The sequence below is a fragment of the Heptranchias perlo genome, unplaced genomic scaffold (assembly GCF_035084215.1).
Source record: "Heptranchias perlo isolate sHepPer1 unplaced genomic scaffold, sHepPer1.hap1 HAP1_SCAFFOLD_450, whole genome shotgun sequence".
In the NCBI taxonomy this organism is placed as follows: domain Eukaryota; kingdom Metazoa; phylum Chordata; class Chondrichthyes; order Hexanchiformes; family Hexanchidae; genus Heptranchias; species Heptranchias perlo.
Window position 1 is genome coordinate 82,128 of NW_027139464.1, and position 25,394 is coordinate 107,521.

At 51.3% G+C, this 25,394-nt stretch overlaps 1 protein-coding gene across 4 annotated transcripts in view; it reads left to right on the forward strand.

Moving 5' to 3' along the window:
- The first annotated feature begins 432 nt into the window (after positions 1–432).
- Positions 433–25,394, forward strand: part of LOC137313266 (protein Aster-B-like) — a 68,111-nt gene continuing 43,149 nt past the window's right edge. For 3 of the 4 annotated variants that reach the window (XM_067979388.1, XM_067979390.1, XM_067979391.1), the window contains exons 1-7: positions 433–974; positions 4,987–5,179; positions 8,274–8,294; positions 14,568–14,652; positions 20,979–21,082; positions 22,847–22,942; positions 23,619–23,699. In XM_067979388.1, coding sequence (XP_067835489.1) covers positions 967–974; positions 4,987–5,179; positions 8,274–8,294; positions 14,568–14,652; positions 20,979–21,082; positions 22,847–22,942; positions 23,619–23,699 — 588 coding nt within the window. In that variant the 5' untranslated portion in view covers positions 433–966. The remainder of the gene's footprint in view (positions 975–4,986; positions 5,180–8,273; positions 8,295–14,567; positions 14,653–20,978; positions 21,083–22,846; positions 22,943–23,618; positions 23,700–25,394) is intronic. The other variant, XM_067979389.1, reaches the window with a different exon arrangement.

Consider the following 25,394-nt stretch of genomic DNA (forward strand, 5'->3'; position numbering starts at 1 on the left):
CTAGGGGAATCAGGGGATACGGGGATCAGGCGGGAAAGTGGAGTTGAGGTCGAAGATCAGCCATGATCTGATTGAATGGAGGAGCAGGCTCGAGGGGCCGAATGGCCTATTCCTGCTCCGATTTCTTATGTTCTTATCTTGTGCATGTATTGACTGTCAGTGACTGCTGATAAACTAATGAGTGGCTACTACAACATTATTACTAGTTACAGTACTAGTTCTTCACTGCACCTGCTTAACAAACTGGGTATAATGCTGGTTACTGTAACATTATTACTAGTTACAGTACTAGTTCTTCGCTACACCTGCTTAACAAACTAGTTGTAATGCTGGTTACTTTGCTAGTTACAACATTACTCTGCTAGTTACAGTACTAGTTATTGACCCAGCTACCAGTCACTGTACTAGTTAGTGCTAATGATTGATTGGCTGCAGCTGCTTCTCCCTGGAGCGCAGACGCGGTGCCGACCCGGAGCTGAAGGAGGAGAATCCGGGCCCGGGGAGAGCGGCTGGAAAGACCGGGGATCGGAGGAGAATCCGGGCCCGGGGAGAGCGGCTGGAAAGACCGGGGATCGGAGGAGAATCCGGGCCCGGGGAGAGCGGCTGGAAAGACCGGGGATCGGAGGAGAATCCGGGCCCGGGGAGAGCGGCTGGAAAGACCGGGGATCGGAGGAGAATCCGGGCCCGGGGAGAGCGGCTGGAAAGACCGGGGATCGGAGGAGAATCCGGGCCCGGGGAGAGCGGCTGGAAAGACCGGGGATCGGAGGAGAATCCGGGCCCGGGGAGAGCGGCTGGAAAGACCGGGGATCGGAGGAGAATCCGGGCCCGGGGAGAGCGGCTGGAAAGACCGGGGATCGGAGGAGAATCCGGGCCCGGGGAGAGCGGCTGGAAAGACCGGGGATCGGAGGAGAATCCGGGCCCGGGGAGAGCGGCTGGAAAGACCGGGGATCGGAGGAGACCGCGACCATGTTGGAGTGAGTGACCGAGAGGGAGAGAGGGAGGCCCCTCAATCCTCCCTCCGCCTCCCCCTCAATCCTCCCTCCGCCTCCCCCTCAATCCTCCCCCAGCCTCCCCCTCAATCCTCCCTCCGCCTCCCCCTCAATCCTCCCTCCGCCGCCCCCTCAATCCTCCCTCCGCCTCCCCCAGCCGCCCCCTCAATCCTCCCTCCGCCTCCCCCTCAATCCTCCCTCCGCCGCCCCCTCAATCCTCCCTCCGCCTCCCCCAGCCGCCCCCTCAATCCTCCCTCCGCCTCCCCCAGCCGCCCCCTCAATCCTCCCTCCGCCTCCCCCAGCCGCCCCCTCAATCCTCCCTCCGCCTCCCCCAGCCGCCCCCTCAATCCTCCCTCCGCCTCCCCCAGCCGCCCCCTCAATCCTCCCTCCGCCTCCCCCAGCCGCCCCCTCAATCCTCCCTCCGCCTCCCCCAGCCGCCCCCTCAATCCTCCCTCCGCCTCCCCCAGCCGCCCCCTCAATCCTCCCTCCGCCTCCCCCAGCCGCCCCCTCAATCCTCCCTCCGCCTCCCCCAGCCGCCCCCTCAATCCTCCCTCCGCCTCCCCCAGCCGCCCCCTCAATCCTCCCTCCGCCTCCCCCAGCCGCCCCCTCAATCCTCCCACCGCCTCCCTCCGCCTCCCCCAGCCGCCCCCTCAATCCTCCCACCGCCTCCCTCCGCCGCCCCCTCAATCCTCCCTCCGCCTCCCCCAGCCGCCCCCTCAATCCTCCCCCAGCCGCCCCCTCAATCCTCCCTCCGCCTCCCCCAGCCGCCCCCTCAATCCTCCCTCCGCCTCCCCCTCAATCCTCCCTCCGCCTCCCCCTCAATCCTCCCTCCGCCTCCCCCTCAATCCTCCCTCCGCCTCCCCCTCAATCCTCCCTCCGCCTCCCCCTCAATCCTCCCTCCGCCTCCCCCAGCCGCCCCCTCAATCCTCCCTCCGCCTCCCCCAGCCGCCCCCTCAATCCTCCCTCCGCCTCCCCCAGCCGCCCCCTCAATCCTCCCTCCGCCTCCCCCAGCCGCCCCCTCAATCCTCCCTCCGCCTCCCCCAGCCGCCCCCTCAATCCTCCCTCCGCCTCCCCCAGCCGCCCCCTCAATCCTCCCTCCGCCTCCCCCAGCCGCCCCCTCAATCCTCCCTCCGCCTCCCCCAGCCGCCCCCTCAATCCTCCCTCCGCCTCCCCCAGCCGCCCCCTCAATCCTCCCTCCGCCTCCCCCAGCCGCCCCCTCAATCCTCCCTCCGCCTCCCCCAGCCGCCCCCTCAATCCTCCCTCCGCCTCCCCCAGCCGCCCCCTCAATCCTCCCTCCGCCTCCCCCAGCCGCCCCCTCAATCCTCCCTCCGCCTCCCCCAGCCGCCCCCTCAATCCTCCCTCCGCCTCCCCCAGCCGCCCCCTCAATCCTCCCTCCGCCTCCCCCAGCCGCCCCCTCAATCCTCCCTCCGCCTCCCCCAGCCGCCCCCTCAATCCTCCCTCCGCCTCCCCCAGCCGCCCCCTCAATCCTCCCTCCGCCTCCCCCAGCCGCCCCCTCAATCCTCCCTCCGCCTCCCCCAGCCGCCCCCTCAATCCTCCCTCCGCCTCCCCCAGCCGCCCCCTCAATCCTCCCTCCGCCGCCCCCTCAATCCTCCCTCCGCCGCCCCCTCAATCCTCCCTCCGCCTCCCCCTCAATCCTCCCTCCGCCTCCCCCTCAATCCTCCCTCCGCCTCCCCCTCAATCCTCCCTCCGCCTCCCCCTCAATCCTCCCTCCGCCTCCCCCTCAATCCTCCCTCCGCCTCCCCCTCAATCCTCCCTCCGCCTCCCCCTCAATCCTCCCTCCGCCTCCCCCTCAATCCTCCCTCCGCCTCCCCCTCAATCCTCCCTCCGCCTCCCCCTCAATCCTCCCTCCGCCTCCCCCTCAATCCTCCCTCCGCCTCCCCCTCAATCCTCCCTCCGCCTCCCCCTCAATCCTCCCTCCGCCTCCCCCTCAATCCTCCCTCCGCCTCCCCCTCAATCCTCCCTCCGCCTCCCCCTCAATCCTCCCTCCGCCTCCCCCTCAATCCTCCCTCCGCCGCCCCCTCAATCCTCCCTCCGCCTCCCCCAGCCGCCCCCTCAATCCTCCCTCCGCCTCCCCCAGCCGCCCCCTCAATCCTCCCTCCGCCTCCCCCAGCCGCCCCCTCAATCCTCCCTCCGCCTCCCCCAGCCGCCCCCTCAATCCTCCCTCCGCCTCCCCCAGCCGCCCCCTCAATCCTCCCTCCGCCTCCCCCAGCCGCCCCCTCAATCCTCCCTCCGCCTCCCCCAGCCGCCCCCTCAATCCTCCCTCCGCCTCCCCCAGCCGCCCCCTCAATCCTCCCTCCGCCTCCCCCAGCCGCCCCCTCAATCCTCCAGCCGCCTCCCCCAGCCGCCCCCTCAATCCTCCCTCCGCCTCCCCCAGCCGCCCCCTCAATCCTCCCTCAGTCCTCCCCCTCAATCCTCCCTCAGTCCTCTCCCTCATTCTCCCCCCAGTCCTCCCCCAGTCCCTCGGCCACTTCTCTCAATCCCTCTACTGCTTATTTGCTATCAGACTGCTTGTCTGAACCGTAACTTCCTCCAGTTAAACATTGGGCAGACAGAAGCTGTGGTCTTCAGGTCCTGCCACAAACTCCATCCCTTTCTATGGGCACAGTTTCAGGCTAAACCACACTGTTCAATGCCGAGGTCCCTCTCCATCTCCAACTTGTGTGCATGATATAGACTGCCTACTTCCATCTCCATAACATTGTCCACCTCCACCTATGCCTCAGCCCATCTGCCGCTGAAACCCTCATCCATGCCTTTGTCACGCCCAGACATGATTACTCCAATGCTTTCCAGGCATGCCTCCCGTGCCCCACCCTTTGTAAACTTCAATTCGTTCAACATTCTGCTGTCTCTATCCTATACCACACTGGGTCCTGCTGACCCATTACCCCCTCCTCATTCACCTACATTGGATCCCGGTCCCTCAGCGTCACAAGTATAAAATCCCTCCTTTGGTTCACCCCTTCATATCTCTGTAATCTCTTCCAACCCTGAAACCCCCCCCCAGCTCTCCATTCCTGAAGCTCTGGCCTTTTATGCAATACCCCATCATTGGTAACTGTGCCCTCAGCTGCCTCGGTCCCACTCTCTGGAATTCCATCCGTCCCTAACTTCTCTGCCTCTTCACCTCCCTCTTTACTGCCGTCTTCTTGAAGACCCTCCTTAAAATCCACGTCTTTGACCAAATTTTTGGTCACCCCTCCAAATCTCGTTTGGCTCGGCATCCATTTTCCTCACACCACTGTGAAGAATCTCAAGGAAGTTTTTTCCATTAAGGGTATTATATGCAAGTTGTTGTCAATGATTCTGTACAAAATGATGGTTATGGAACATCTGGAATACTGTGCAATTTTGGGCTTCTCAGTATGGGAGGGATGTATTATCCTTGGAGAAAGTGGACTCAGATTTACCAGAAAACAGGGATGAGGACCCATTATAGCAATTAGGCTGTATTTGCTCAGATTGAGAAGATTTTATGGACATGTTCAAAATTTTTAAAAAGATGTTAAAGTAAACATAGATTATTTCTGATGATGGGTAAATTGCTATGAAAGGCCATGATCTCAGGATAGGTACTAGATACTTAGAAGGGGAGAGTAGAAGAAATTTTTTCACACACACTTATCAGAATGTGCAGTTTTTTGGCACACGCAATCAATGATAAGATGATTACAACGTTCTAAGAATGACTTCATGAAGAATATGAAAGGATCTGGGGAGAAAGCAGGAAAATAGGACAGTAACATCAGTCTCCAAGGGCCTAAATTCAGCACAGGCAAGAAGGATCAAATGGCCTCCTAACATTTCAATGATTCTGTGATCAGAGAGCAGCCAGTACTGTGGAACCTGCACTCCAGGAAGAGTCAGCACCTTCAGGAGAGGAGTGGAGAGAATAGAAACGGTCCCACATTTCTTGGATTTTGGTGTACTGGTGTACCTGCTGTGCTCCATTAACAGTTCCATTTCTTCTCTGCAGCAGCACTGCCAGTAACTCGGCAAGAAGTACTCCCACCAGCTCTCCAGCCTTACGCAAGCGACTGCTACTTTCCTCAAAGGCCATGGATGTGGAAAGTATGGTGGAAAAGGGATCAGATAGTTCATCAGAGAGACAAACCTATGGCAACCAGTACAGCTACTCTACACCTGGGCGTAACAGCAAGAATACATGGGTAAGAAACTGGCAGATTTCCCATGGACTCTTTTTTGAAGGGCCTCAGCATAGGGCAGCAATGGCTGGAACAGGTTAGAATGTCAATTCAGTAACAGAGAGCTGGCCCAGTGGTAGTGTGACTGACTGACAAACAGCAAGTGTGTGATAATATTTCCAAACTAGCCACTTGATGATTAGGTACTGACATGCATCATGTCCTGTAGTCTGATAGACAATAAACACAGTGCGATTGGACTCCATTCACTGATGGGAACTGGCATCCGGCCTTTCCGCATCAGTCATCTCTCAACTCCATGTCCCTACTAAACAAATCCTCTATTTCCCTAAACGTTCTGGTACTGGACAGCTTGGAACATAGGAACAGGAGGAGGCCATTCAGCCCCTTGAGCCTGTTCCGCCATTCAATTATATCTGTAGCTTAACTCCACCTACCCGCCTTGGTTCCGTAACCCTTAATACCCTTGTCTAACAAAAATCTATCAATCTCAGCTTTGAAATTTTCAATTGACCCCCAGCCTCAACAGCTTTTTGGGGAGAGAGTTATATTTAGAATTACGAATCAGTGTCTCTCGTGTTCGTTAATATATCCTGCATAGGAGCGAGACTGAATTTCACTGCTGTACCTTTATCAGGATCAGGCCTGTTCTGGACCAGAGCTGTGTCTAGACTGAGGATAGCTTTGCTGTAGACCAGGCTTCTGATGAGGGTGGGCGTTCTCTGTTTGATGACACTGTTGGGATAAGCCTGTGTCATGTACTGTTCTGTATTATATCCTTGGTACCCTGTCTCAGACTCTGAATAAGTTGACTTTTACAGAAAATAACAACTCCCCCAGCAGACCAAAAGGAATGCCAGACTAGGGTTAGATTCTCTTACTTTTACTTTGGCCTCAGCACCTTTTGGCCTGAGTACAGTTTGTGTTTCAAACTTGGAACTTATCCCTTTAGTGCCTTAACACTCCCACCGTAGCATCAAACTGTATCTTAAACAACTAGCATTTATATAGCTGCTTTAATATATAAAAATGTCCAGACGCTTCACGGAAGCGTGATCAGGGAAAAATCGACACCAACCCAAAGGAAATATTAGGTGTACGGAAAATGCCCTCTTAATCGCTTGAAATTTGTTCTCAAAGTGGAGTTTTAGCTTATAGGTGGCCACACAAAATGGAGTCAGTAGTTAAACTGAATATTGGGAAACCAGAACTAATTAATTCCATGAAAATGTACATTTAAACAGAACGTTCCTTACCAATGATGAGGCGAACATTTAGGACTGTTCAGGAATAGCTCCTTAGCAGGACATAAATATATCATGCCTTATCTGGTCCTGTATAGCAACCTTTGTTAAACAAAATAATGAGAAGTTAGGGAAGTAGAAATATAGCCTGGTATGCCTCATTAACTTTGAGATCTTCCAGGACACACGTGTGGCTGTTAGAAGTGATTGATACCAAAAGAGGCATGTGGTATGTGTTACCCTCATTAGTCAATTGAACGGAATGGGATTTTTCTTTGAATATAAAGAATATAAGAAGGTGCTTGGCACATCTCTCAGCCGATTCTCTCAGGCTCTCTTAGATTCTTCTTGTTTAAAAAGAAAGAACTTGCATTTATGCAGCGCCTTTTGCGACCTCAGGACTTCCCAAAGCGCTTTGCAGCCAATTAAGTAATTTGGCAGAGTAGTCACTGTTGTAATGTTCATTAGATGAAGATTCTCTCTGTCTCCGTCAGATGAAGATTCTCTCTGTCTCCGTCAGATGAAGATTCTCTCTGTCTCCGTCAGATGAAGATTCTCTCTGTCTCCGTCAGATGAAGATTCTCTCTGTCTCCGTCAGATGAAGATTCTCTCTGACTTCATTAGATGAGATTCTCTCTGTCTCTGTCGGGTGCGGGTTCCCCCCCCCCCCCCCCCGTCTCCGTCGGGTGCGGGTTCCCCTCCCCCCGTCTCCGTCGGGTGCGGGTTCCCCCCCCCCCCCCCCCCGTCTCCGTCGGGTGCGGGTTCCCCCCCCCCGTCTCCGTCGGGTGCGGGTTCCCCCCCCCCGTCTCCGTCGGGTGCGGGTCCCCCCCCCCCCGTCTCCGTCGGGTGCGGGTCCCCCCCCCCCCGTCTCCGTCGGGTGCGGGTCCCCCCCCCCCCCGTCTCCGTCGGGTGCGGGTCCCCCCCCCCCGTCTCCGTCGGGTGCGGGTCCCCCCCCCCCCGTCTCCGTCGGGTGCGGGTCCCCCCCCCCCCCGTCTCCGTCGGGTGCGGGTCCCCCCCCCCCGTCTCCGTCGGGTGCGGGTTCCCCCCCCCCGTCTCCGTCGGGTGCGGGTTCCCCCCCCCCGTCTCCGTCGGGTGCGGGTCCCCCCCCCCGTCTCCGTCGGGTGCGGGTTCCCCCCCCCCCCCCCCCCCGTCTCCGTCGGGTGCGGGTTCCCCCCCCCCCGTCTCCGTCGGGTGCGGGTTCCGCCCCCCCCCCCCCCGTCTCCGTCGGGTGCGGGTTCCGCCCCCCCCCCCCCCCGTCTCCGTCGGGTGCGGGTTCCCCCCCCCCCCCCCCCCGTCTCCGTCGGGTGCGGTTTCCCCCCCCCGTCTCCGTCGGGTGCGGTTTCCCCCCCCCGTCTCCGTCGGGTGCGGTTTCCCCCCCCCGTCTCCGTCGGGTGCGGTTTCCCCCCCCCGTCTCCGTCGGGTGCGGTTTCCCCCCCCCGTCTCCGTCGGGTGCGGGTTCCCCCCCCCCCCCCGTCTCCGTCGGGTGCAGGTTCCCTCTGCCCACTCTAGTCGTCTTATGTGTTAATCTTTACCTAGGAGATGTAGAAGATACGTCAACAAGTACCAAGTATTTCCAGGACAGAGAGTAAGAAGTTATATTAGTCAGATTGTGCGGCTTCACCCAGATACAGACAGAGAAAATTGAGCCCTGCAAAATATGGGAAAAAGTTGGTCAAAGTTTTTTTTTAACCACCAAAGAGCTTTTGATTCTAATCCCATCCTTTCCGCTGTTTTCTCTCTCTGATCCCATCCTTTCCGATCTTCCCGCTATTTTCTCTCTTTGATCCCGTCCTTTCCGATCTTCCCAAAATACCCTCCAATCACCGATTCATATATTTTTCTTTTTTTTTCAGAAAATACAGAGCTGGTACAATGTGAGTATAACATCCAATGATAGATTTTTAAATATATGTTTTATGTTAGTGTTTGCTTGCAGCCTCCAGTTGTTTTTTTCGTCTTGTTTCTGTGCATTATTGTTCAATTACACGACAGGACCCAGCAGCATCTATTTTTCCTTTCTTGAGATGCTGTTCTCATTAGCCTGTCTCAAAATCAAAAAAGCTCATCCCAACATCTGCATGAAATCAAGAGAATCGGGGAGTCCCAGGGCTGATATTTGTCCAATAGGGTGAGAGGGGGAACTCCAAAGCTAAGGCTGACCAGAAGGAAGAGCTGGAGAAACCCCTAGTCAGAGAGCTCCACGGCCAAGGTTACCTGGACAGGAAACCGGAGAGTCTTCAAGCTCTCACCTCATAAGAACCGTACTGAAACCTCTGGAGCACGTTTCCTTTGGGATTTTTTAAAAATTCGTTCATGGGATGTGGGCGTCGCTGGCAAGGCCAGCATTCATTGCCCATCCCTAATTGCCCTTGAGAAAGTGGTGGTGAGCCGCCGCCTTGAACCGCTGCAGTCCGTCTGGTGAAGGTTCTCCCACAGTGTTGTTAGGAAGGGAGTTCCAGGATTTTGACCCAGCGACGATGAAGGAACGGCGATATATTTCCAAGTCGGGATGGTGTGTGACTTGGAGGGGAACGTGCAGGTGGTGTTGTTCCCATGTGCCTGCTGCTCTTGTCCTTCTAGGTGGTAGAGGTCGCGGGTTTGGGAGGTGCTGTCGAAGAAGCCTTGGCGAGTTGCTGCAGTGCATCCTGTGGATGGTACACACTGCAGCCACAGTGCGCCGGTGGTGAAGGGAGTGAATGCTTAGGGTGGTGGATGGGGTGCCAATCAAGCGGGCTGCTTTGTCCTGGATGGTGTTGAGCTTCTTGAGTGTTGTTGGAGCTGCACCCATCCAGGCAAGTGGAGAGTATTCCATCACACTCCTGACTTGTGCCTTGTAGATGGTGGAAAGGCTTTGAGGAGTCAGGAGGTGAGTCACTTGCCTCTGACCTGCTGTTGTAGCCACAGTATTTATATGGCTGGTCTAGTTAAGTTTCTGGTCAATGGTGACCCCCCAGGATGTTGATGGTGGGGGATTCAGCAATGGTAATGCCGTTGAATGTCAAAGGGAGGTGGTTAGACTCACTCTTGTTGGAGATGGTCATTGCCTGGCACTTGTCTGGCGCTTACTTGCCACTTATGAGCCCAAGCCTGGATGTTGTCCAGGTCTTGCTGCATGCGGGCTCGCACTGCTTCATTATTTGAGGGTTTGCGAGTGGAACTGAACACTGCAATCATCAGCGAACATCCCCATTTCTGACCTTATAATGGAGGGAAGGTCATTGATGAAGCAACTGAAGATGGTTGGGCCTAGGACATTGCCCTGAGGAACTCCTGCAACAATGTCCTGGGGCTGAAATGATTGGCCTCCAACAACCATTACCATCTTCCTTTGTGCTAGGTATGACTCCAGCCACTGGAGAGTTTTCCCCCTGATTCCCATTGACTTTAATTTTACTAGGGCTCCTTGGTGCCACACTCGGTCAAATGCTGCCTTGATGTCAAGGGAAGTCACTCTCACCTCACCTCTGGAATTCAGCTCTTTTGTCCATGTTTGGACCAAGACTGTAATGAGGTCTGGAGCCGAGTGGTCCTGGCGGAACCCAAATTGAGCATCGGTGAGCAGGTTATTGGTGAGTAAGTGCCGCTTGATAGCACTGTCGACGACACCTTCCATCACTTTGCTAATGATTGAGAGTAGACTGATGGGGCGGTAATTGGCCGGATTGGATTTGTCCTGCTTTTTGTGGACAGGGCATACCTGGGCAATTTTCCACATTGTCGGGTAGATGCCAGTGTTGTAGCTGTACTGGAACAGCTTGGCTAGAGGCGCAGCTAGTTCTGGAGCACAAGTCTTCAGCACAACAGCCGGGATGTTGTCGGGGCCCACAGCCTTTGCTGTATCCAGTGCACTCAGCCGTTTCTTGATATCACGTGGAGTGAATCGAATTGGCTGAAGACTGGCTTCTGTGATGGTGGGGATTTCGGGAGGAGGCCGAGATGGGTCATTCACTCGGCACTTCTGGCTGAAGATGGCTGCAAACGCTTCAGCCTTGTCTTTTGCACTCACGTGCTGGACTCCGCCATCATTGAGGATGGGGATGTTTACAGAGCCTCCTCCTCCCGTTAGTTGTTTAATTGTCCACCAGCATTCACGACTGGATGTGGCAGGACTGCAGAGCTTTGATCTGATCCGTTGGTTGTGGAATCGCTTAGCTCTGTCTATAGCATGTTGCTTCTGCTGTTTAGCATGCATGTAGTCCTGAGTTGTAGCTTCACCAGGTTGGCACCTCATTTTTAGGTATGCCTTGTGCTGCTCCTGGCATGCTCTTCTACACTCCCCATTGAACCAGGATTGTTCCCCTGCCTTGTTGGTAATGGTAGAGTGAGGAATATGCCGGACCATGAGGTTACAGATTGTGCTGGAATACAATTCTGCTGCTACTGATGGCCCACAGCACCTCTTGGATGCCCAGTTTTGTGTTGCTAGATCTGTTCTGAATCTATCCCATTTAGCACGGTGATAGTGCCGCCCAATACGTTGGATGGTGTCCTCAGTGCGAAGACGGGACTTCATCTCCACAAGGACTGTGTGATGGTCACTCTTACCAATAGTGTCATGGACAGATGCATTTGCTACAGGTAGATTGGTGAGGACAAGTAAGTTTTTCCCTTATGTTGGTTCGCTCACCACCTGCCGCAGGCCCAGTCTGGCAGCTATGTCCTTCAGGACTCGGCCAGCTTGGTCAGTAGTGGTGCTACCGAGCCACTCTTGGTGATGGACATTGAAGTCCCCCACCCAGAGTACATTTTGTGCCCATACTGCCCTCAGTACTTCCTCCAAGTGGTGCTCAGCATGGAGGAGGACTGATTCATCAGCTGAGGGAGGGCGGTGGGTGGTAATCAGCAGAAGGTTTCCATGCCCATGTTTGACCTGATGCCATGAGATTTCATGGGGTCCAAAGTCAATGTTGAGGACTCCCAGGGCCACTCCCTCCTGACTGTATATCATTGCATCACCACCTCTGGTCGGTCTGTCCTGCCGGTGGGACAGGACATACCCAGGGATGGTGATGGAAGAGTCTGGGACGTTGGCTGAAAGGTATGATTCTGTGAGTATGGCTATGTCAGGCTGTTGCTTGATTTTGGCACAAGTCCCCAGATGTTCGTGAGGAGGACTTTGCAGGGTCGACTGGGCTTGGTTTGCCTTTGTCGTGTTTGCCTAGTGGTCCATCCTGTTTTATTCTTATGACTTTTTTTAGCGAGATTTTACAACTGAGTGGCTTGCTCGGCCATTTCAGAGGGCAATTAAGAATCAACCACATTGTGGGTCTGGAGTCACATATAGGCCAGACCGGGTAAGGACGGCAGGTTTCCTTCCCTAAAGGACATTAGTGAACCAGATGGGTTTTTACGACAATCCGGTAGTTTCATGGCCACCATTACTGATACTGGTATTTTAATTCCAGATTTTTAAAATTTTAATAATTGAGTTTAAATTCCCCAGCTGCCGTGGCGGTATTTGAACTCATGACTCCGGTTTATCAGTCCATGCCTCTGAATTACTAGTCCAGTAACATAACCACCATGCTACCATATCCATTTCTTAGATGCCAGAAAAATGGGAGCAATCTTCTCAGTCCAGCTGGATACAATCCCGGGCCCGATAGGAGTTTAATTTGCTTTACACCCAGACACCATTCCACTTTCCTTCCATACATCAGATTGGAGAAGAGTAGAGCGCAGGTTATCACTTAATAAGGGCAGTGCTGAGGGAGCGCCGCACTGTCGGAGGGGCGGTGCTGAGGGAGCGCCGCACTGTCGGAGGGGCGGTGCTGAGGGAGCGCCGCACTGTCGGAGGGGCGGTGCTGAGGGAGCGCCGCACTGTCGGAGGGGCGGTGCTGAGGGAGCGCCGCACTGTCGGAGGGGCGGTGCTGAGGGAGCGCCGCACTGTCGGAGGGGCGGTGCTGAGGGAGCGCCGCACTGTCGGAGGGGCGGTGCTGAGGGAGCGCCGCACTGTCGGAGGGGCGGTGCTGTGGGAGCGCCGCACTGTCGGAGGGGCGGTGCTGAGGGAGCGCCGCACTGTCGGAGGGGCGGTGCTGAGGGAGCGCCGCACTGTCGGAGGGGCGGTGCTGAGGGAGCGCCGCACTGTCGGAGGGGCGGTGCTGAGGGAGCGCCGCACTGTCGGAGGGGCGGTGCTGTGGGAGCGCCGCACTGTCGGAGGGGCGGTGCTGAGGGAGCGCCGCACTGTCGGAGGGGCGGTGCTGAGGGAGCGCCGCACTGTCGGAGGGGCGGTGCTGAGGGAGCGCCGCACTTTCGGAGGGGCGGTGCTGTGGGAGCGCCGCACTGTCGGAGGGGCGGTGCTGAGGGAGCGCCGCACTGTCGGAGGGGCGGTGCTGTGGGAGCGCCGCACTGTCGGAGGGGCGGTGCTGAGGGAGCGCCGCACTGTCGGAGGGGCGGTGCTGTGGGAGCGCCGCACTGTCGGAGGGGCGGTGCTGTGGGAGCGCCGCACTGTCGGAGGGGCGGTGCTGTGGGAGCGCCGCACTGTCGGAGGGGCGGTGCTGTGGGAGCGCCGCACTGTCGGAGGGGCGGTGCTGTGGGAGCGCCGCACTGTCGGAGGGGCGGTGCTGTGGGAGCGCCGCACTGTCGGAGGGTCAGTGCTGAGGGAATGCTGAACTGTCGGAGGTGCCGTCTTTCAGATGGGATTTTAAGCAGAGTCTGTCCTCTCATGTGGACGTAAAAGACCTCGTGGCAATATTTTGAAGAAGAGCTGGGGAATTCTCCACGGTGTCCTGGGTCAATATTTATCCCTCAACCAACACATCACTAAAACAGATGATCTGCTCATTATCACATTGTTGTTTGTGTGATCTTGCTGTGCACAAATTGGCTGCCGCATTTCCCACATTACAACAGTGACGACGTTTTTTTTAAAAATGTACCTCATTGGCTGTAAAGCGCTTTGGGACGTCCTGAGGCCGTGAAAGACGCTATAGAAATGCAAGTTCGTTCTTTCTTGATTGCTTTTGAAGTGCAGTTACTGTTATGTCGGCAAATGTGGCAGGCACTTTGGGCACAGCAAGCTCCCACAAACGGAAAATGAGTAAATGTCCAGTTAATCTATTTTGGTGGTGTTGGCCAGGACTCTAACAGAACTCTCTGCTCCTGTTTGAACTGTACCACCAGATCTTTTACATTCACTTGAGCCACTGGAACAGGCAGACTGGGTTTTATGCCTCATCTGAAAGACAGCGCAGCACACCCCAAGTACTGCACTGGTGTCAGTCCAGATTGTGGGCTCCAGTCCTAGATTGTGGCCTTCTCCGCCAGAGGCTGAGAGCTGAGCCACTGTGGCGTCATTTCACTTCGACACTGATCTTTTGCAAGCCGTTGCACAGCGTGAAACTCCCTGCCTGATGGGACCTCTTATTTTGCGATAGATCAGTGAAGCTGGTTACACAGGCTCAGACCTGGGTGGGGCCCCTGGGGTAGAGGGACTGCTTTATGCTTTGCCGTGCTCCTCTCTAATTGGTGCAAAATTGATCCTGGTGACTATTAAATCAAAATGTAGGTTCAAGGGTGAAACTCGGCTAGTCTGCTGGCGTAGTGAATAGAGTGTTGCTGTGGTGAGTGTTACAGCAATGACCCAGCTGCTGCAGTCCCATTGGCAGGGCCCTGCTGCCACCTTCTCGGCCTAATAGAAGTGCTGCCCTGGACTGGGCATAGAGGGACAGCTCATGCTTCCAGGCAGATCCTGTTTTCTCCTGTCTGTGTGTGGCTTGAGGTGCTGCAAAGAGTGTTCCAACATGCAGGAGTTGCCATATTCTCTGTACTCTGTTCTGGAGAGGTAATTGATCTTATTCACTGCAGATGATTACAGATTGCTGCTGGGCTGAGAGATGCTGTCACTCGGATAAAAGTGCTGTGATTGAGCTATCTTAACCCCAGTCACATGTTCATTACTTTTAATTACCATTCTGCTTAAATTAGCTTCGCTCAGTTTGAGGTTTGCATTGATTTCTGTTTCATATTCCAATAGTTTTCCTGAAAAAGAGAAGAATAAAACTGTGTCTCCTTCATATTGCAAGTTATATAGAAACCATTTTAGAGCATGCATTTTCTGTGACTTGACAGATGTGTACGTATTTGTAATATGGTTAATGAAAAGGAAGAGCGGTATTTTGTCTGGAGAAATTGTATCTTATTTCCAGGTGCTGAGCCCCACTTATAAACAGCGAAACGAAGACTTCCACAAACTGTTCAAAAAGCTGCCGGATTCAGAACGCCTGATTGTGGGTAAGGCGGATTGTGGGTAATACCGAGGGTGGGTGGGGTATTGGTGAGAGTCACAGTTGGTTTTAATTGGGAACGATGAGCCACTGTGTTGACATCAGAAATACTTGTTCTGACTGGAGCACATACGTACAGGCTGGTGCTGAGGGTAATGGTACAGGCTGGTGTGGTCTGTAGGACTACAGATACAGGCTGGTGCTAACCCCATTGGTTCAGATTAGGGCTGGTGCAGATTGTTTGGGCACAGGTACAGCCTGGATGTGGGACATGTGCAGAGTATGATATAGCATGTGTTTTAATTGGGTTTCATGAAGGGGGAGAGATGTTGGAACAGGGGTTTGAAATTCTTCTGTGCGCTTTGTTTTAATACACAGTTCAATGGGTCTGCATCAAATTCCATTTTGCATCAGTCCTTCTGATCTCCATTGACCTCAGTTTTGCTCGAGCTCCTTGGTACGTACCTGGTTGAATGCTGCCTTAATATCGGCGGAAGCTACTCTCACCCCTTCTCTGACATTCAGCTCTTGTGTCTGGTGTAAATCAAGGCTCTGGTGTGACATGGAGCCAAGCGATTCTGCTGGAACCCAAAATGAATGAAGGCCTTAGTCATATTTGCTGTTACCAGCCCACAGGTTATCAGACACATTGAATTCACCTTGCCATGATTGGATTTGAACTCATGATTTCTCATGGTCTCCAATAACTGACTCTATCCACCTGTCTAATCGTGGTTCCCAATAACTGACTCTATCCTCCTGTCTAATCATGGTCCCCAATAACTGACTCTATCTTCCTGTCTAATCATGGTCCCCAATAACTGACTCTATCCACCTGTCTAATCATGGTCTCCAATAACACAACTCTATCCACCTGTCTAATCATGGTCCCCAATAACTGACTCTATCCTCCTGTCTAATTATGGTCTCCAGTAACTGACTCGATCCACCTGTCTAATCATGGTCCCCAATAACTGACTCTATCCACCTGTCTAATCATGGTCCCCAATAACTGACTCTATCCTCCTGTCTAATTATGGTCTCCAGTAACTGACTCTATCCACCTGTCTAATCATGGTCCCCAATAACACAACTCGATCCACCTGTCTAATCATGGTCTCCAATAACTGACTCTATCCACCTGTCTAATCATGGTCCCCAATAACTGACTCTATCCACCTGTCTAATCATGGTCTCCAGTAACTGACTCTATCCACCTGTCTAATCATGGTCTCCAATAACTGACTCTATCCACCTGTCTAATCATGGTCCCCAATAACTGACTCTATCCACCTGTCTAATCATGGTCCCCAATAACTGACTCTATCCACCTGTCTAATCATGGTCCCCAATAACTGACTCTATCTTCCTGTCTAATCATGGTCTCCAGTAACTGACTCTATCCACCTGTCTAATCATGGTCCCCAATAACACAACTCGATCCACCTGTCTAATCATGGTCCCCAATAACTGACTCTATCCACCTGTCTAATCATGGTCTCCAGTAACTGACTCTATCCACCTGTCTAATCATGGTCTCCAATAACTGACTCTATCCACCTGTCTAATCATGGTCCCCAATAACTGACTCTATCCACCTGTCTAATCATGGTCCCCAATAACTGACTCTATCTTCCTGTCTAATCATGGTCTCCAGTAACTGACTCTATCCACCTGTCTAATCATGGTCCCCAGTAACTGACTCTATCTTCCTGTCTAATCATGGTCTCCAGTAACTGACTCTATCCACCTGTCTAATCATGGTCCCCAATAACACAACTCGATCCACCTGTCTAATCATGGTCCCCAATAACTGACTCTATCCACCTGTCTAATCATGGTCCCCAATAACATGATTCCATCCTCCTGTCTAATCATGGTCCCCAATAACTGACTCTATCCACCTGTCTAATCATGGTCTCCAGTAACTGACTCTATCCACCTGTCTAATCATGGTCCCCAATAACTGACTCTATCCTCCTGTCTAATCATGGTCCCCAATAACTGACTCTATCCTCCTGTCTAATCATGGTCTCCAGTAACTGACTCTATCCACCTGTCTAATCATGGTCCCCAATAACTGACTCTATCCACCTGTCTAATCATGGTCCCCAATAACACAACTCGATCCACCTGTCTAATCATGGTCCCCAATAACTGACTCTATCCACCTGTCTAATCATGGTCCCCAATAACATGATTCCATCCTCCTGTCTAATCATGGTCCCCAATAACTGACTCTATCCACCTGTCTAATCATGGTCTCCAGTAACTGACTCTATCCACCTGTCTAATCATGGTCCCCAATAACACAACTCGAGCCACCTGTCTAATCATGGTCCCCAATAACTGACTCTATCCTCCTGTCTAATCATGGTCCCCAATAACTGACTCTATCCACCTGTCTAATCATGGTCCCCAATAACATGATTCCATCCTCCTGTCTAATCATGGTCCCCAATAACTGACTCTATCCACCTGTCTAATCATGGTCTCCAGTAACTGACTCTATCCACCTGTCTAATCATGGTCCCCAATAACACAACTCGATCCACCTGTCTAATCATGGTCCCCAATAACTGACTCTATCCTCCTGTCTAATCATGGTCCCCAATAACTGACTCTATCCACCTGTCTAATCATGGTCCCCAATAACACAACTCGATCCACCTGTCTAATCATGGTCCCCAATAACTGACTCTATCCACCTGTCTAATCATGGTCTCCAATAACTGACTCTATCCACCTGTCTAATCATGGTCCCCAATAACTGACTCTATCCTCCTGTCTAATCATGGTCCCCAATAACTGACTCTATCCACCTGTCTAATCATGGTCCCCAATAACTGACTCTATCCTCCTGTCTAATCATGGTCCCCAATAACTGACTCTATCCACCTGTCTAATCATGGTCCCCAATAACATGATTCCATCCTCCTGTCTAATCATGGTCCCCAATAACTGACTCTATCCACCTGTCTAATCATGGTCTCCAGTAACTGACTCTATCCACCTGTCTAATCATGGTCCCCAATAACACAACTCGATCCACCTGTCTAATCATGGTCCCCAATAACTGACTCTATCCACCTGTCTAATCATGGTCTCCAATAACTGACTCTATCCACCTGTCTAATCATGGTCCCCAATAACTGACTCTATCCACCTGTCTAATCATGGTCTCCAATAACTGACTCTATCCACCTGTCTAATCATGGTCCCCAATAACTGACTCTATCCTCCTGTCTAATCATGGTCTCCAATAACTGACTCTATCCACCTGTCTAATCATGGTCCCCAATAACATGATTCCATCCTCCTGTCTAATCATGGTCTCCAATAACTGACTCTATCCACCTGTCTAATCATGGCCCCAATAACTGACTCTATCCACCTGTCTAATCATGGTCTCCAGTAACTGACTCTATCCACCTGTCTAATCATGGTCCCCAATAACTGACTCTATCCACCTGTCTAATCATGGCCCCAATAACTGACTCTATCCTCCTGTCTAATCATGGTCTCCAGTAACTGACTCTATCCACCTGTCTAATCATGGTCCCCAATAACTGACTCTATCCTCCTGTCTAATCATGGTCCCCAATAACTGACTCTATCCTCCTGTCTAATCATGGTCCCCAATAACTGACTCTATCCTCCTGTCTAATCATGGTCCCCAATAACTGACTCTATCCACCTGTCTAATCATGGTCTCCAGTAACTGACTCTATCCACCTGTCTAATCATGGTCCCCAATAACTGACTCTATCCACCTGTCTAATCATGGTCCCCAATAACTGACTCTATCCACCTGTCTAATCATGGCCCCAATAACTGACTCTATCCTCCTGTCTAATCATGGTCCCCAATAACTGACTCTATCCACCTGTCTAATCATGGTCCCCAATAACACAACTCGATCCACCTGTCTAATCATGGTCTCCAATAACTGACTCTATCCACCTGTCTAATCATGGTCCCCAATAACACAACTCGATCCACCTGTCTAATCATGGTCCCCAGTAACTGACTCTATCCTCCTGTCTAATCATGGTCCCCAATAACTGACTCTATCCACCTGTCTAATCATGGTCCCCAATAACTGACTCTATCCACCTGTCTAATCATGGTCCCCAGTAACTGACTCTATCCACCTGTCTAATCATGGTCCCCAATAACTGACTCTATCCACCTGTCTAATCATGGTCCCCAATAACTGACTCTATCCACCTGTCTAATCATGGTCTGCAGTAACTGACTCTATCCACCTGTCTAATCATGGTCCCCAATAACACAACTCGATCCACCTGTCTAATCATGGTCCCCAATAACTGACTCTATCCACCTGTCTAATCATGGTCTGCAGTAACTGACTCTATCCACCTGTCTAATCATGGTCCCCAATAACTGACTCTATCCACCTGTCTAATCATGGTCCCCAATAACTGACTCTATCCACCTGTCTAATCATGGTCCCCAATAACTGACTCTATCCACCTGTCTAATCATGGTCTGCAGTAACTGACTCTATCCACCTGTCTAATCATGGTCCCCAGTAACTGACTCTATCCTCCTGTCTAATCATGGTCCCCAATAACTGACTCTATCCACCTGTCTAATCATGGTCTCCAGTAACTGACTCTATCCACCTGTCTAATCATGGTCTCCAATAACACAACTCTATCCACCTGTCTAATCATGGTCTCCAGTAACTGACTCTATCCTCCTGTCTAATCATGGTCCCCAATAACTGACTCTATCCTCCTGTCTAATCATGGTCCCCAATAACTGACTCTATCCACCTGTCTAATCATGGTCCCCAATAACTGACTCTATCCTCCTGTCTAATCATGGTCCCCAATAACTGACTCTATCCACCTGTCTAATCATGGTCTCCAGTAACTGACTCTATCCACCTGTCTAATCATGGTCTCCAGTAACTGACTCTATCCACCTGTCTAATCATGGTCCCCAATAACTGACTCTATCCTCCTGTCTAATCATGGTCTCCAGTAACTGACTCTATCCACCTGTCTAATCATGGTCTCCAGTAACTGACTCTATCCACCTGTCTAATCATGGTCTCCAATAACACAACTCTATCCTCCTGTCTAATCATGGTCCCCAATAACTGACTCTATCCACCTGTCTAATCATGGTCTCCAGTAACTGACTCTATCCACCTGTCTAATCATGGTCTCCAGTAACTGACTCTCTCCACCTGTCTAATCATGGTCCCCAATAACTGACTCTATCCACCTGTCTAATCATGGTCTCCAGTAACTGACTCTATCCACCTGTCTAATCATGGTCTCCAATAACACAACTCTATCCACCTGTCTAATCATGGTCCCCAATAACTGACTCTATCCACCTGTCTAATCATGGTCCCCAATAACTGACTCTATCCACCTGTCTAATCATGGTCCCCAATAACTGACTCTATCCACCTGTCTAATCATGGTCCCCAGTAACTGACTCTATCCTCCTGTCTAATCATGGTCCCCAATAACTGACTCTATCCTCCTGTCTAATCATGGTCCCCAGTAACTGACTCTATCCACCTGTCTAATCATGGTCCCCAATAACTGACTCTATCCACCTGTCTAATCATGGTCTCCAATAACACAACTCTATCCACCTGTCTAATCATGGTCCCCAGTAACTGACTCTATCCACCTGTCTAATCATGGTCCCCAATAACTGACTCTATCCACCTGTCTAATCATGGTCCCCAATAACTGACTCTATCCACCTGTCTAATCATGGTCCCCAATAACTGACTCTATCCACCTGTCTAATCATGGTCCCCAATAACTGACTCTATCCACCTGTCTAATCATGGTCCCCAATAACTGACTCTATCCACCTGTCTAATCATGGTCCCCATTAACTGACTCTATCCACCTGTCTAATCATGGTCCCCAATAACTGACTCTATCCACCTGTCTAATCATGGTCCCCAATAACTGACTCTATCCACCTGTCTAATCATGGTCCCCAATAACTGACTCTATCCACCTGTCTAATCATGGTCCCCAATAACTGACTCTATCCACCTGTCTAATCATGGTCTCCAGTAACTGACTCTATCCTCCTGTCCAATCATGGTCCCCAATAACTGACTCTATCCACCTGTCTAATCATGGTCCCCAATAACTGACTCTATCCACCTGTCTAATCATGGTCCCCAATAACTGACTCTATCCACCTGTCTAATCATGGTCTCCAGTAACTGACTCTATCCACCTGTCTAATCATGGTCCCCAATAACTGACTCTATCCTCCTGTCTAATTGTGGTCCCCAATAACATGACTCTTCTACCTTTCCAGACTATTCCTGTGCTCTGCAGCGAGATATCCTTCTCCAGGGACGGATCTACATCTCAGAAAACTGGGTTTGTTTCTACAGCAACATCTTCCGCTGGGAGACTTTGGTGAGTGTCACTGATTGGTTAAAATCCTGAAGGGGAAATTGAACTCCCAAAGAGCTGTGGTGGGAGACTGGATTTGTTTTGAGAGCTCTGCCTCGTTAAATGCGTGTGGCGAGCTGCTCGCCCGGATCAATTTCACTTGGCCTGGAGAAAGGCAGGTCATAGGAGAAGGAGGAGACCATTAAGCCCTCGAGCCGTCTCCGCCATTCAATTAGACCGTGGCTGACCTACATGTCAACTCCATTTATGCGCCTTTGTTTCATATCACTTGATACACTTGCCCAACAAAAATCTATTGGTCTCAGCCTTGAAAGCTCCAATTGTCCCAGCATCCCCAGCCTTTTGGGAAAGCAAGTTTCCGATTTCTACTACCCTTGTATGAAAAAGTGCTTCCTGAATCCCTCCTAAATAACCTGGTCTAATCTTAAGATTATGTCCCCTATTCCCCCCGCCAGAGGAAATAGTTTCTCTGTATTGAATCCTTTTAACGTTGTAAACACCTTGATCGGATCGCCCCTCAATCTTCTAAACTCAAGGGAATACAAGCCAGGTTTATGCAACCTGTCCTCATAATTTAACCCTGTAAACCCCGGTATCATTCTGGTAAATCTATGCTGCACTCCCTCCAAGGCCAGTATATCCTTCCTGAGGTGTGATGCCCATTGTTTCCAGATGGGGTCTAACCAGAGTTCTATACAACTGAAGCATGAATTCCTCCCCTTTATCGCCAGGGGGCTGGAATACAAAGGACAATATTCCATTAGCTTTAAATCATTTGTGTACTTGGACCCCCCCCCCCTCTTTGTGTTGTCCTCACAGCTTACTTTCCCACCTAGCTTTGTATCGTCAGCAAACTTGGATACATTACACTCGGTCCCTTCATCTAAGTCATTGATATATATTGTAAACAGCTGAGGCCCAAGCACTGATCCTTGCGGCACCCCACTAGTTACAACCTGCCTACCTGAAAATGACTCATTTATTCCTACTCTCTGTTTTCTGTCCGTTAACCAATCCTCAATTCACGCTATAATGTGACCCCCAATCCCATGAGCCCTAATCTTGTATAACAACCTCTTCTGTAGCAACTTATCGAATGCCTTTTGAAAATCCGAGAACACCCAAATCACATTGAACACCGATGATATGGAGCTTGTGATTTTCAAATAAAACTGTTGGACTATAACCTGGTGTTGTAAGACTCCTTACATTGAACACCAACATTTAATAGATTCTCATCATTTAAAAAATATTCTGTGATGTTCCCCAGGGGTCAGTATTAGGATCAATGCTCTTTTTGATATATATTAATGACCTGGACTTGGGTATAGAGGGTATAATTTCAAAGTTTGCAGAGGACATGAAACTCGGAAATGTGGTAAACAGTGAGGAGGATAGTAACAGACTTCAGGAGGACAGAGACAGACTGGTGAAATGGGCAGACACATGGCAGATGAAATTTAACGCAGAGAAATGATTTATGAAGGTTTAGTATAACTTTCTTGCTTTGTACTTTATACCTCTGTTTATAAAGCCAAGGATCCCATATGCTCTTTTAACAGCCTTCTCAACTTGTCCTGCCACCTTCAAAGACTTGTGTACGTATACCCCCAGGTCTCTCTGTTCCTGCACTCCTTTTAAAATTGCACCATTTAATTTATATTGCTGCTCCTCATTCTTCCTGCCAAAATGCATCACTTCACATTTCTCTGAGTTAAATTTCATCTGCCATGTGTCAGCCCATTTCCACATTATTCTTCCCCACAGATTGCTCTTCAGTTCAAGGACATTACGGGCATCACAAAGGAGAAGACAGCAAAGCTCATTCCCAACGCCATTCAGATTTGCACAGATAATGAAAGGGTAAGTTATGGAGTAAAGAGCTGGTGAATCGGACTGGGGCTCGGGCTCTGCTCCTGGTCCAACACGCCTCAATGTACAATCTGAGTTTCCTGCAGGATGATATTTGATCACTGTTCAATGTTGCTTTAGAGCCTCACCTCAGCCACCTTTCCAGTAAGGTACAGTAGCCTAGTGGTTATACTTCTGGATTAAGAAACCAGAGGGTTATGAGTTCGATGTCCATCATGCAAAGTTGTGAAGATGAATTCTGGTAATTCATGGGGTGGCATCAGAAAATTACCTTGAAATCTCTGGATTGTTGTAAAAACCCAACTTGGGTCACTGATGTCCTGCAGGGAAGGGAAGCTGCCACTTCCTGCACAGTTTGGCCTACATCTGACTCCAGTTCCACACTGTATGGTTGGCTCTTAATGCCCTCATGAATGGGCAGTACATCCTGCCTCACCAGTGTCACCCATACCCCCAGAAGAAAAAAATTGTGAATATAATAAAGGTAAAAATGGTGAAAGCTATAAATATATAGCAGGGGAGTCGACATCTAGAGAAAATACAGGTTAATGTTTCAAGTGGGTATTTCATTAGATTGGAATACCATATCACTGGCATAATACAGACTCCTTTCACTGAGGCTAACCTCAATGCCCTAACTGTATAAATATATTTCTTTCTCATGCAGCACTTTTTCACATCGCTTGGAGCTCGAGATCGGAGTTACCTGATGATATTCCGACTGTGGCAGAATGCACTCATGGAAAAGGTCGGAATTCACCCCACAATATGTAAAAGGAATTGATTTAAAGCACCTCTTATAGTCTGGAATGCAGTGATTTCTCTTGTTTTTTAAGGAAGAGAAGTTAAAGGCTCTCCCAATAACTCAGAGCTAAAATCACAGTCTCTGAGCCACAAAGACCAGGAGGGTCCCAAGATCCATCCTGATCTCAGCTTTGATAGTGTTAAAGGTGATATATTTACCTTCTGGGAGGATAAAAATCAGCCAGGGTTCCTGCTCCTGATCACTGTCCAGTGACCCCTGGGTTAGAGAGAGGGGAAATCAGCCAGGGTTCCTGCTCCTGATCACTGTCCAGTGACCCCTGGGTTAGAAAGAGGGGAAATCAGCCAGGGTTCCTGCTCCTGATCACTGTCCAGTGACCCCTGGGTTAGAGAGAGGGGAAAATCGGCCAGGGTTCCTGCTCCTGATCACTGTCCAGTGACCCCTGGGTTAGAGAGAGGGGAAATCAGCCAGGGTTCCTGCTCCTGATCACTGTCCAGTGACCCCTGGGTTAGAGAGGGGGGAAATCGGCCAGGGTTCCTGCTCCAGATCACTGTCCAGTGACCCCTGGGTTAGAAAGAGGGGAAATCAGCCAGGGTTCCTGCTCCTGATCACTGTCCAGTGACCCCTGGGTTAGAGAGGGGGGAAATCAGCCAGGGTTCCTGCTCCTGATCACTGTCCAGTGACCCCTGGGTTAGAGAGGGGGGAAATCGGCCAGGGTTCCTGCTCCAGATCACTGTCCAGTGACCCCTGGGTTAGAAAGAGGGGAAATCAGCCAGGGTTCCTGCTCCTGATCACTGTCCAGTGACCCCTGGGTTAGAGAGAGGGGAAAATCGGCCAGGGTTCCTGCTCCCGATCACTGTCCAGTGACCCCTGGGTTAGAGAGAGGGGGAAATCAGCCAGGGTTCCTGCTCCTGATCATTGTCCAGTGACCCCTGGGTCAGAGAGAGGGGAAATCAGCCAGGGTTCCTGCTCCTGATCACTGTCCAGTGACCCCTGGGTTAGAGAGAGGGGAAATCAGCCAGGGTTCCTGCTCCTGATCACTGTTCAGCGACCCCCGTCTGGAGGAGGTTTGCTTGTTGATCCGATATGTGGAGAGGATTGGGCTCAGCTGTGATGCTCTTCATGGTTGACTAGTCTGGCTCTCACACGAGGAATGGTGGGAGAGTCTAGGACAAGGGGACGTAGCCTTATAATCAGAGCCAGGCCATTCAGGAGAGAAGATAGGAAACACTTTTTCAAGCAAAGGATGGTCGAAGTGTGGAACTCTGTCTCTCAAAAAAGCAGTGGAGCCTAGCTCAATTAATCATTTTAAATTTGAGATTGAGAGATTTCTGCTAGCCACGGATATTAAGGGATATGGAGCCAATGCGGATGGATGGAGTTAGGATGCAGATCAGCCATGATCTCATTGATGGCGGAACAGGCTCAGTGGGGCTGAATGGTGTACTCCTATTCCTGTGTTCCTGTGGCCACTTGGGTGAAATCACTGGGAGGCTGTGGAACCCGACCCCAGCAACAGCGTGTGTTTACCAGGGAGAAGGGGGAAAAAGTAGGGGTTTCCCCAAATTTTTCAACATCTTATTCAATGCTGTTGTTCCTGCCAATCAGAGCTACTGGTACTAAGTGGGTGTGCAGTGACACTGGAATTCCTTATCTATACCCGTTTCACACAATGTGAAG